This window comes from Cladophialophora carrionii (genome assembly GCF_000365165.1).
Source record: "Cladophialophora carrionii CBS 160.54 unplaced genomic scaffold supercont1.6, whole genome shotgun sequence".
NCBI lineage: Eukaryota > Fungi > Ascomycota > Eurotiomycetes > Chaetothyriales > Herpotrichiellaceae > Cladophialophora > Cladophialophora carrionii.
This window is the reverse complement of record NW_008481831.1, coordinates 112,619-124,989: the sequence shown is the minus strand read 5'-3', so window position 1 is coordinate 124,989 and position 12,371 is coordinate 112,619. Positions and strand designations below refer to the sequence as shown.

The window sequence follows — 12,371 nt, the reverse complement described above, 5'->3', positions numbered from 1 at the left end:
CAAAATATCTTTGAAACGTGGCTCGGGCATTCGCACAACCAGGCCGCTAGCGGAAGCTTCCGCGTCGAAGGCCACAATCTGAGGATACCACGCAAAGATCATCGGCTGGCGCTCATGGTAGAGGTCTGAACTGCAAGGCTACTGAACGATCGATTCACGGTTCTTGGCCTCCGATTCGACTCGCGGACCCTGCGATGTCGACATCGCAAGAACCCTGCACTGTGCTGTGTTGTGTTGTATCGTGCCGTGCTTTGCTGTCTAAGAAAAGGCCCTTCTGACCCGCACATGTGGATTACTATGCAATTCCACTCATAAAATACCTCGAATGACGAAAGTGATAGCCTGATACTCCGCACTCAAAGGCGACGGGCGAGCTCTGGTGGAGACAGGCGTCACAGTCCTGTGTCATAATCCGTCCTGGATCGCATGGCTGCTCAGGCGACGTCGCAACAGGCGTGGATGAGGGTTCGCGTAGCAGTCATACTGTAGGAGAGCCCAGAGACCGTTGGCTCACCGAACATTCCTCCAGCTGAAAGTTCCTGCGGCGGCGCAGTCTCTGGATGTGGATTAACCGTTTCTCCGACTGGCCTATGATGGTTTTCAGCACGCTCATCCCGAACGAGGCGCGTTTCTATCCACCGCGAGGCAGACTTTGCCATATGACCCATGGTGAGCACCGATGTCAGTGCTACGGCCCCAGACTCGCTGCTGCACGAGAGAGTGTTGAATGTCTGCATGTCGAGCGTGAACTTATGCGCCCACACAGACTCAGCACGTGGCTCTCGAAATAGAAACCGGAAAAACTGTGGACCCGGACGCGCTAACCCGTATTGGGATCAAGCTTCGATTGCGTTCCATTTCGAGTTTCACGCGCTGACTGACGGATGAGCAGGGAGAGACGTGCTTCCTACGAGGTACGGTGCATGCATCATCGGATCAATCCGAATCAACGTCTGCCTCGACGCAGTCCTCGACTTCCCGCAAAGCTTCTCTGTGATCAATCCCTACTCAGATCAGGGGTGATCCGTGGATCTTGCTTGGTGAGGCCCTCTCCGCTCGCTGGATGCTTCTGATATCGCAAGGCGCCTCAATGATTGGGAAGGTAACAACGAGCCCTTGACGATCCATATCAGGTCCCTATCCGCACTTTCTCACCCAATACATGCTGGGCTGCCGGCTTCGTTCGACCGTACGAAGCGTCCGACGGCCTGAGCTAAATAATGTCAGCGCCTCTTTGCTTCTATACAGTTCGAGGCACGGTCAACAACCTCAGAGGCCGGGCTTAGACACAGCGTCATGTCCGACCTCATCTGCGTTCTGCCGCTCTGATTGAAGCACGGTTTTGATGTCCGGTCACCTGGTCCTACGATAGGCACTCTTCAGACGGAGCATGCGTCAGAACGTCTTCCCGCTGAGATTACTCGCAATCCCATATCCAGTCAAACCCAGGATTGTGTTGTCGTCTGTGCAGTCCGGATTCTGCAACAGACACCACTCTCCATCAGCGGAAAGTCTAAAGATTGAAACTGAACTCACAGAGGCTCCCGGAACCCTGAATCCTTATCGAGGTTGTTGGTTGACAAGTAGAAGCCAGGTTGGTAAATTACCTATGCACCTTCTGGCGAGACCAAGGTACCCTTACGACAATCTACGCCTTTGTCCTCGGCTTAAGTCGTGTTTGCCACTCTCAAGTGAATGACCTGGCTGTCGCAAGGCTGGTCCTCACAAGACGTGTTCGGCTCCCCAGTTGACCACGGCCGTCAACAATCTGCAACATGAAATGGACGTCGGCTGCAACGAGTAGCGAACCCTCATTCTCTTATGTGGAAATCAACATGATGGAACTTCGACGGAACTTGTTCGTAGACGTGCTCTGCCAATCCTGACTGGATGCCCTGCATTCCAACTCATCGTCTGGAATGTGGACCGCTCTTTCGTGGACAGTATTCGACAAGCCATACAACAACATGGCTTCCTGCGTTCGGGAGTCTGCCATTTTCCAACTCCTGCATCCTACCTTCCACTGACCGCAGTCATTCCTTCGCCCTGTCAGCCTTTCGCCGTTCCTTTCGTCCAAGATGCGAGCCTGGAATGTCTTCCTTGTCGCCACAGGCGCCACAGCCCAAAGTGTCAGCTACATCTACACTGCAACCTTCATGGAGACGGCAGTGGAATTTGTCACCTTCACGACATGTCCCTGCCCAACGAGTACACCGGGCTTGTCTAGCTTTCTCACAACCACGACTCCAGCTCCAGTCACCACAACATCGTATACCGGCCCCTTACTCCCCTCCGACACCGTCGCTCCATCCTCGCCCATCTCGACATTTACCACCTCTCCTGCGGCACCACCGAGCGACTCAGTTCTTCCCTCCTCGACGACCAGCTCCTCGGGGGTCCCAGTGGTGACCAACGATGCGTACATCGCCACGGTCCTACGCCACCACAACATCCACCGCTCAAACCACTCTGCGGACCCCATGGTCTGGAACACCAACATGGCCAATATTGCGCGCGAGATTGCCGAGACCTGCGTCTACGGCCACGTTACGTAAGAGAATATATACTTAGCTGTCCTGCCAGCGCCACCATCCCCCCTGCCTCTGTCCTGCATCTCAACTGAATCCCTTCTAACTCGCCGTTGTAGCTCCGTCGGCGGTGGAGGCTACGGCCAGAACATTGGCGCCGGATACCCCGCCACTCCGCTGGGGATGGGCAACTTCATCACCGAAGGCCTCTACAACGACGAGGTCAACAACTACGTTTACTACGGCATGGAGCCCAACGTCACCACGCTCAACCAGTGGGGCCACTTCAGCCAGATCGTTTGGAAGGGCAGCTCGAGCGTGGGCTGCTACACCGCCGACTGCTCGAGCGGAGGGTTGATTAACGCGGGTCCGCCCATCCCGCCGTACTTTACCGTCTGTAACTATTCACCGGCCGGTAAGTCCGCTTGGAAATGGGCATCTTCTTTCTTTTTCTCCCCCTTCATCTCTTCCAGGATCGAATACCTGGGGGTAGTGGCCGGGCGGCGTCTGGACAAGTCCATGTGACTGACTGGAAAGCAGGAAACGTGCTCGGAGCATTCGCTTCGAATGTAGGCATGTCGATCGGACTGGCGACCGTGCATGGTGAGTACTGATGTATTGGAGATGCATGAATCAAGGGCGGGTGGCACACGGGACACGGGACAGGAAACACGAGAGATTAGATTAGAGCATCGGTCTTTGCCGTCGAGGCAAGATCCCGCAACAGGGGAAGGTGCCGACTGATGATAGCATATTACGGTATAGCATATGTATTCCCTTTGATCCTCGGGTCGTTATATTCCGCGCCCTACACCATTATTAGCCCTTGTGGAAGACCCGATCACTATACAAATACTGTCGCAGTGCTCACGTGGCGGGTCACCTTTACCTGGGTTACGCAAAAGGATGCTTCCTGGTCCGTTTGACTGTCTATTCACCCACCCACAGAGAGGACGATGAAATGAGACCTACAGTATACTGTAGGTTGACTGTTGACTTTCTTGGTTCTATCTACGCCTACCGCCCACTTATGTACGCCGAATTGGGCAAGAGAGAAGACCGAGGAAGATGGGGCGAGATAGAGCATCGTTTTGGTGTTAGATGCTCGCGTTCAAGGCAACGGTGGTAGCCTCATGATAGATATGCTGCAGAATTAGCTTCCTTCGACGACCTCATCACCGTAGCTACTCCTTATTTGTCCCAAGTGACAACATTGCCCTCACCCAGTCCTTGTGCTGGCTACCCAGCTGGAGATTCCCCGGAAGCCTTCCATAATCTACACAACGGATTAGCACAGAAGTATGGAGTATAGGTGACAGGTATGCATGTACGTATGCTAACTCAGCGGCGTTCGAGGAATCGGACAGGAATCAATCAATAGACCGAGGGAACCGTTCTCGCACGGATCCAATTACAGCACATTATTAATTGTCTCTTCTCCTCGCGCCTGGTAAACTTGACGGAAAAATATCCGAATGCACAGCCGCAAGCTCGGCCTTCACCGTCCAGGGGTTCGTCGTCGTGTTCACGACCTCGACGTCAAATTAGACGGAAAAACTGCGTCACGATCTTGTAGACCTCCCAACAAGGCCACATTTCGCCCTGTACACATCATGGGTCCGCGACTGAAACCAGACTCCGGCCCGGTCACGGCGCCTCTGGGCAGCTGGGTCGTGGGATAGGTCTTCGGACCAGCGCTCCAGTCGGAACAAGGCCACATCCTCGGCGTAGATGTGCGGATTATTACCCGACGGCCCGCTGCGAGAGGCCGGCTTCAGTACCTGCGGGGAGGAAGTGGCCTGCAAGATGGGCTCCCGGTCTGGGTACTGTGCGAAACAAGGGGACGGGCCCACGATGGGATGTGCCTTTTGAGTCTCCTTGAACAGAACGTTCAGGCAGGGGATGTGTCGCTTTGATTTGGTCGTACGTCCGCGGGCGTTGCGGGTGCGCCCCGAGAATTTATCAGAGTGCTTACTTCGAGGCCGTCCCTTCAGGGACGAAAATCAACGATTTCCGGACGTAGCTCACTCTAGAGTCGTCCCTCGAGAGGGACGCTTTGCGACAGAATTCTCATCGCTTTAACGCTTGTAACATTGTATTTCGTCGCCGCGGGGACGCCTGACCCTATAGCCTAAAGCCGAATTGCCCCTATACTATCTTCTCAACCTTAGCTGCCTAGTCGCTCAGCCGCCGCTGCTGCCTTATCGGGATCAGGATAGTATGGCACTCCCGCTGTTGGGGTCGCGTCTTCAACGAGGCGTAAAGGAAACGGATGGGGAAGGCCCACCACGGGAGGTAGCGGGAAGTCCTCGTCGTTGAAGAATTCGTGTACTGGTCGATCGCCGTCAGGCCCAGGTGGCCCGACAGAACTGCTTGACCCCGTGTGATACAGGTGAGTGGTGCCATCCGTATTTATGGCCGGGTCCACTGCGAATGTCACATGATCGCCGTGAGGATCCCGAGATGTATGAAACCCATCGGTCGTTGTGATTGGCAATTCCCCAGTGGATGCGCCAATTCCGCTCGATCCCACTCGAAGTGGACCGGTAGCGTGCCTCAGACTATTGTTGACTATGTTTTGCTTTCCCTCGTCTTTCAAGGTTTTGAATCGATTGTACACAGGAGGCAGCATATGTTCTTCTGGATTGAAGTGGCGCGTCGGCGCCCCATGGAAGTCGCCTGCTGGCCCTCTGATCTCTCGGTGACCCCCGGGCGGTGCGACTGCCGGTCCCGTCGCTAGAGCTGGACGTGGTGTGGCTATCCCAGCTGCAAGCTTCTTTTCCTCTGTCAAGTTTGGCATACCTGGCACGTCTGCGTAACCCGATCCGAAGAAAGGGTAGCCTGCTTTACCCGCGCCACCGGAGTGTGGTTTCAAGTTCCCGTAAATTGAAGATGGAGGTGGTGTGCGGCTAGTTGGCATAGATGTATATGATTCATCTCTTTTAGACGCTCCACTTGCGTGGAAAATCTCTCCTGGGCCAGGGGGATCGTACCCTTCGGGAGGATACCTGAATCCTGGCCCTTCTGGTGGCGGAATTGGTGGTCTCCTCGGTGCGGGTGCTGCGATTGAGTGCTCTACCAGAGGTGCTGCCTCATGTTCGGCACGAAGTGCTGCATGATGTTCTACCAGAGGTGGTGCACGATGTTCTGCCAGAGGTGCTGCCTCATGTTCGGTGCGAAGTGGTGCATGATGTTCTGCCAGAGGGGCGTGTTCCGCAACAGGTGCTATGTGGGCCGTCGGTGGTGTGTGCCCTGATGGCCGTCTGGTGCCGTGACCGCTCGTGTCGATGTGTTCCTTTTCAGCCATACTGAACGGATACAGCTCAAGTACAGTAGACTCTAGAATAATATCTCTTACTCTACAGCTAGGCTATTGTAGAATATATCGTACTTGTATCAAATATCCTGTAATAGATATCTAGGTTAGTTATATAAATAGTAGTGAGGCTTAGTCTTAAGCTTAAATACTTTTCTCCGACCCCAAGCTAACTTACTGTATCTTAGCTTACTCTTATAAAGGTAAATCAAACATCATTGAGCTTTGATAGAATTTCCTAAAATATAGAGTAACCACTAGTTACTTACTAAGCCTTGCAAACAAGTACAAAGCGTCCCTAAATGTACAGTCACTACCGGAATCGAAGTATGAGAGAAGGATACTTCTCTCATGCGAGGTCTCGGCTTCCGTGTTTCGGCCTTGGCGTGGCTTGGCGTTTCAGACAAGTAGAGCCTCCGCCCCAGGGATTGGAACCAACGCCATAAGAACAGAGGTCCCATTTCCCAATATTACCATATGTATAATGTTCGCTATGTTAATTGCCTTTTTCGTGTAAAGCAGTATCATTTACTCCTTACATGTACTATAAAGCCATTAACCATCCTAGCCCTATTCTACTCTCGAAGATGAATGCCATCATACTGCTTTCTATACCTGACAAGGACTCTCAAACTTATAGATTGACATCAAGTCGAACAACATTATGGCGGATTGGACTGAGCAAGACCTGTCGGAAGACCGGATCAGTCAATTGCTTGAAGAACTCAAACAAGCAGTCCATGAGTATGGTGAATTGCATCGCGCTCAAGGTGCGTAGTTCCCTGTCTACGCATTCAACACCGTTGGTCGACTTCGAGCGAAGAGGAAAAACAGGCTGATCGACGTGCTTAGGTGTGGACGAAAACGAACACCAACCCGCCCTCCACCAACACTCGAAGTACATCTACGGCCTGTCAAAGGAGTATCTCGGCCATGACCCCAAACACGCAAGCGTCCGTAAGTTGTACAAGTGGTTCGGTCAGACCGTCCGAGGCCAATTCCCTGGACACCGTAACCTGCGGCCAGAGCAGCATAAGACGTACCATCGACACATTGCCGTCGGTCAGGATGACGACGGAGATATGTCCGACATGGATCCAGCTCTGATGGACGACAGCGACAGTGAATATGGCGGCAGTCATGGGGATGATCATTGCAGCGGTGACGACCAGGACGAGCAGCAATACGACGATGGTTATCATGACAAGCATCATGAGGATTACCATGGCTACGGAGGGCGTCATGACCGGCATCATCACGGACAACATGAGGGGTGGAATGAAAATGGGGAAGACGCTGGCCAGGGTGAATGGGACGGAGAATTGGGAGACGACGGCCAGGACGACAGAGATTACGTCCATGACAACGGTTGGAATGATCAGGATGAAGACGGCCAATATAGCCACCACGGCGAAGGAGATTACAGGGACGGAGGAGATGAGCACGAGCACGGAGATCAACATCAACACCAAGGCCACAACCATGAGCACCAACACCATCATCAGCACCAAGGCCACGATCATCGCGCAGACGATTATTAGATGTCGTCGTCTTTGGTTGAACTTTGAGAGGCACACCCCGTTAGTGGTAAATCTTGAGATGAGAAGTTGGCTTTACACTTTCATGGTATCGTTTCAGAGTATTCTCCTGCGCTTTCCTCATAATACTGCAACCAACAACTTTCGGAGAGCTCGGTGAAGGATTGGGGAACCCAAATACAGCGTGGACTCTAAACATTGCAAGGATCGTGACAGCCCTGTTATTTCGCCCACGTTGCATTCGTGTTGAGAACAAAGGCTGCAAGCTCAAATCCAGGTACAGAGTGCCATGAAATGTATGCCCATGCCGTCCCTGTCTCTTGCGCCTCACTGCCCCCACGAACGACTGGCCAACTTCCTATGACATAGAAGGATCGCGGTAGGAGGTGATGCACTTCTCCTGAGTGGTCGAATGGGATCTGTGAACAGAATCGACGCGTCGTGCATGGAGAACCTGTTGGATTGAAATGCGAATCGAGATGCGAAGGTCGTGTCCATCAAGTTTGATGATCAATATCGCATGACAACACTTTCACCAACCTCACTGCAAGAAGACGATCAACGCCGTAACCCCAAGGAATGTTAACTCGCATCGGTGTCCGTTCAAACCAAAGCGGAGGGAGAAATTGCCAGCGAACCTCGCACGCGGACGAGAGGAAGTCGAGCTCTGCTGCGAGGTGGCGAGATGTGGGCAAGATCCGGTCATCTGCACAAAGCATGCTTGGGCTGTAGCAAGGTCCCTTGACGAGAGCACAGTCAGAAAGGAACTCTGGTCTAGGTAGAGGGTGGTTCAAGATTCTACAGCAGGGCAGCAAAGCCGAGAGCAATCGTAGGGAGATGTAGCATAGCAATTTCCTGTAAGGGGTATATCTATCTACCGGATTTGGGGCGGGTACTCTGCCCGTAACGCGCATACGGGCCGTGTAAAACAGCTACTCCGTACTTCGGCAGCCGGTACCGGCCAAATTCCTGGCCTGACCCACCTCCGCGACCTACATGGGAACACGGTCTTCAAAGCAGACACATTCATTCACGCCGCGTCAGAACTGACACGCCGATCAAAGAACGAGACACAATCAAATATAGCTAACCCATAACAAAATTATTCACATCCACCTCGTCTTCCTTTCACTCTCGGTACTTCTTACAGTACCGGGTAACGCTTCACCCTACCCATGCTCGGCATGAATCCAGCATGCAGCAACCCGGAACACTCCTTTGTTGGGTGATTGTTCCTCACTTGGATCCAAGGGAAGACGTTACCCTAACCCGCGGCTGAAATGTTTTTGTCTGAACCGGCTGTCGATGACAGGCGACGCACCCGACTTGCATCCTTCATGTACCCCAGGGTTTCCCGCCATTATCGCGATTCATATTGATGGCGGCAGTGCTGGAAGACGCTGCAGGTAATGCAGGGAAAAGCTCATCTGATGGCAAAGCCCTTCCAGTGCGTTGTTGCCACAGCTTCCGGCCACGTTTCTTCGTGAGGCACACGATAAGGGGAGTGAGCATTGCACATTCCCGTCATCATCTGTATGCCCATTCCGTAGACTTGTATTGCCTGCAAATACCAAGCGTAAGGCCAAGTCCTCCATGGTGAGATATTTACTGGGTGAATCACGAGGCCGGCGGCCAGGGCCTGATCGAGTCTTACTCAGTAAAGATCCCTCGCTCGAGCAGAGTCTCATCCATCAGCTTTGGTGATACTTGTCGACGCTGACTGACACGTATACTTCTGGTTTGGCTGTAGGATTTCCCCCTAATGGTAGTTAGTTGGCATAAAGAGTGTGTCACATCCAGGAGACACACTTTCCGATGGCCGGCTGGGCGTGAGGCCCGCCTGATATAGAAGCATACGGCAATAGAGGCGGATAGTCAGTCCGGGTGACAAGTTGGGTTGGCGGCCATGATAACTCTCTTTGTGAAGAAGTATGCGAATCTTCCACAGCAAAGCTTCGGTGTCTGTGTACGGAGTCGATTGATGTGAAGATTGAGGTTCTGATATCGAGTACTTGCCAAAACGGACAGCTTCCACGAGTCAGTCCCTAGCGAGGACAAAGGCGGTTAACAAGAGTACCAGGCCTTCGCAGCCGGACTTTTCTCAAACATAACCTCAAGCCGACGACCCAGGCCGGCTGTGGCATTGTGATTCTCGGACGGGAAGCGCATCAGTACCCTGAATGATAGGAAAAGGTCCGCGATAGCGTGACTTCTTGACCATCGTCCTCGGAAATATCGTCATCCCTCTGGGTCTTAGGTTTGTCTTGCATGGCGACGGCGCCCTTGTGCGGCTGCTGAAACTCACGGGCCGTCTCACGATCTTTCTCTGCCACAGCGACCATTTCAGGGGCGTCGCCTTCGACAGGTGGCTTCTGATGATCTTCGCCGTCTGTGAAAGACCCCATTTCGCCGGAGCTGGACTGGTGTAGCTTTTCTTCCTTTGCCTGTTGAGCTTTCCTTTCCCGCTCATTCCGCTGCGTCCTCCACTTCATTCCCCAGAAATACACAGCCCACAGCATGGGAGAAGTCGATATCAGAAAAAGGGTCAGAAACGTAAAGGTCCATCCTCGGCCCATGGCGTTGATCATTGGCAAAATAGCAGCGGTTGCCCCTGCTCCCAAACCGCACCTGGCCAGATTGTTTGCAGCCGTTGCCGTTGCCGGGGCCTTGGGGTAAAAATCGACGAGCAAGGTACTCGTAACGTTGAACGCCATCGACATACTGAGGCTGGTAAAGAACAAGACGACAAGCAAAGCCGGTAGTGGTCCATTGACATCCAAGATCCAACCGAATATACACACAAGCATTGCGGTGACATAAGATGCTGGAATGGCGATCTGTAACCTCGCCTTTTCAATCGGAAAATTGCTGAGGTCCTGGTTTCGGCCTTTTCTGATCTTCACCCCCAGCTTCTTGCACCAACGAGCGAAGTTGCGGTCCAGCACTTGCCCGTTGGTCAACGCAGCGCATAACGACCCGAACCCGAAAGGGATGAAGCATAGACCGATCTGAAGCTCGTTGTACCCGTAATTTGCCTCCAGCTGCGAGGGCATCGCTGCCGTGACGTCGTAGAAAGCTGCGAACAGAAAGGCGTTATACCACAGCAGGAGTGCATTCTCCTTGTCGAACATAACGTGAAGAGAGCGCAAGGGATTCGGAAAGCGGAACGTCTTTTTCTTACCCAAGCCAGATTGGGACCGTAGTTCTGCCACTGACTGCTGGTCGTCGGGATGCATCTTTCGTGCTTTGCGGATGGCGAGATAATTCATTAACGACATATTCCAGCCCTTTGGAGGGATCGAACCGTTGCCGACCTGATTGCGTGCTACAAGGTTGTGAGTACCAGCATCTGTTCACGTACAAAGGCTAACATTACCTGTTTCTGGAAAGAAGATGGCAAAGACACAAATGAAGGCCGAACCCATGATCATCAGGAACCAAAAGATTGAACGCCAGCCTAGAAACTCGGCGAGGACACCTCCAATGACGGGACCGATGGCTGGGCCGAGTAAAGATCCGGCCAGAGTGAATCCCATATACTTGCCGCGCTCGGCAGGGGTGGCGACATCAGCCACGACAGCACTGCACATGGCAATCGTTGCGCTGGAACCAGTGCTCTGAAAACACCGTAACACGAAAAGAGCCGCATAGCTATTCTGCAGTGCAAGGCCGATGTTCGCGAGAATGTATATTGTAAAGCAAACTGCCAATCAAGTCAGGCTGAGCATCTAACTCCGTGCTCGACGGGCGTACTAGCATATGCGGGCCGTCGACCTGCAGCATCGGCGAGGTCTCCAACAAACGTAGGCGCCAGGCCTTGAAAGATCTGTACACAGATTCAGCGTATGGTCTTGCTTCACCGGACGAGCAGAGCGTACCATGTAAGATGTCAAGGTCAAGTTGATCAACGTGTTGGACACATGCAAGTCTTTCGCCAAGGCATTCAGCGCAGGGAAATAGATCTGACCGGACACAGGAGAGAAGAATCCAGCCCAAGACGCCATGAAGACAATGAATATCTTCTGCCGCCTGGTGAAAACCGAATATACTGGTCCCGGTTCGGTTGCCGTCCGTTGGGCCACGACGGCATCGGGGAGCTCTGTTTGAGCAGTCGGTATCCTCTCGAGAGAGCCATGGTCGGAGGGGTCGACAATGCTGCGGTGTGCCGACGGATGTACGGCTTGCGTGTGTGACAGAGGCGTTTCCGTCACGCGCTGATGGTTGTTCTTGGGTGTAGGGTTGGGGTGTGTCACCGAGTCCTGTACCTCCGGGACATTGTGATCCGCGTCAAATTGATCTCCCGACATCAAGAACCAAGCGGTCGATCGCTGTATCACTAATCTTCCTCGTTCGATTGGTGGGTCAATATGTCTTGTTTAGGCTGACTCTTGACTCGATTAAGCATAACAGCAGGAGCATGCGGCTAAGACCTCGACTCAACGGCGGCGCGAAGAGGGGAAAGGATGGTGTGAGGTTTGTGTGAGAGGGATTGAATGCCGGCAATAACATCATAGCCACAGTTAAGAGAAGGAAAAGACGAAGACCGCAGGGGCAACAGCCGGTTACGGAGACTGCGAGGATCATTATCGGCCATCGTGGATTTGGTGGCCGCGGAATCGAACGACACGAGCACTGGCGAATTGCGAACAAGTGATGATGATGGGAATGTTGAGTGGGGGGAAAAATTGCACGTCGCCCAAGGAGGGAGGTCGTTACTGCTGTATGAGCACTGTTATCTCTGTGGTATCCATTGGCTACCCCCGGCAAAAGCGTGTAAACACAATTGTCTTTACAATGCCGGTACTTGGCCACCTTCCATATGCTCTGCTGGCCGGTGCCGATGATCCGGCGGGCAGACTCCGCCTGAAAGCCACCGCTTGTTCTCCAATCTTCAGCCTGTCTCCAACCACGATCACCAGCGTGTTTCTGCTCGTTCACCGCTGACTGCGCATATCGGCGCGTCGACGCCGATTTTCGCAGTTCCCAACA

At 53.1% G+C, this 12,371-nt stretch overlaps 4 protein-coding genes across 4 annotated transcripts; 2 read left to right on the top strand and 2 right to left on the bottom strand.

Moving 5' to 3' along the window:
- Positions 1 to 2,078: 2,078 nt before the first annotated feature.
- On the top strand, positions 2,079 to 3,053 carry G647_07002 (uncharacterized protein; the record flags this gene model as incomplete). The annotated part of the gene is made up of 2 exons (XM_008731319.1): positions 2,079 to 2,551; positions 2,648 to 3,053. 2 exons carry the CDS (start codon positions 2,079 to 2,081, stop codon positions 3,051 to 3,053), a joined length of 879 nt encoding a protein of 292 aa, XP_008729541.1.
- A 1,642-nt stretch (positions 3,054 to 4,695) lies between these two features.
- On the bottom strand, positions 4,696 to 5,835 carry G647_07001 (uncharacterized protein; the record flags this gene model as incomplete). Its single annotated transcript, XM_008731318.1, has 1 exon — positions 4,696 to 5,835. One exon carries the CDS (start codon positions 5,833 to 5,835, stop codon positions 4,696 to 4,698), a length of 1,140 nt encoding a protein of 379 aa, XP_008729540.1.
- Positions 5,836 to 6,508: 673 nt separating this feature from the next.
- On the top strand, positions 6,509 to 7,385 carry G647_07000 (uncharacterized protein; the record flags this gene model as incomplete). Its single annotated transcript, XM_008731317.1, has 2 exons — positions 6,509 to 6,614; positions 6,697 to 7,385. 2 exons carry the CDS (start codon positions 6,509 to 6,511, stop codon positions 7,383 to 7,385), a joined length of 795 nt encoding a protein of 264 aa, XP_008729539.1.
- A 2,165-nt stretch (positions 7,386 to 9,550) lies between these two features.
- Positions 9,551 to 11,689, bottom strand: G647_06999 (uncharacterized protein; the record flags this gene model as incomplete). The annotated part of the gene is made up of 4 exons (XM_008731316.1): positions 9,551 to 10,707; positions 10,759 to 11,085; positions 11,136 to 11,208; positions 11,261 to 11,689. 4 exons carry the CDS (start codon positions 11,687 to 11,689, stop codon positions 9,551 to 9,553), a joined length of 1,986 nt encoding a protein of 661 aa, XP_008729538.1.
- Between the last annotated feature and the right edge of the window lie 682 nt (positions 11,690 to 12,371).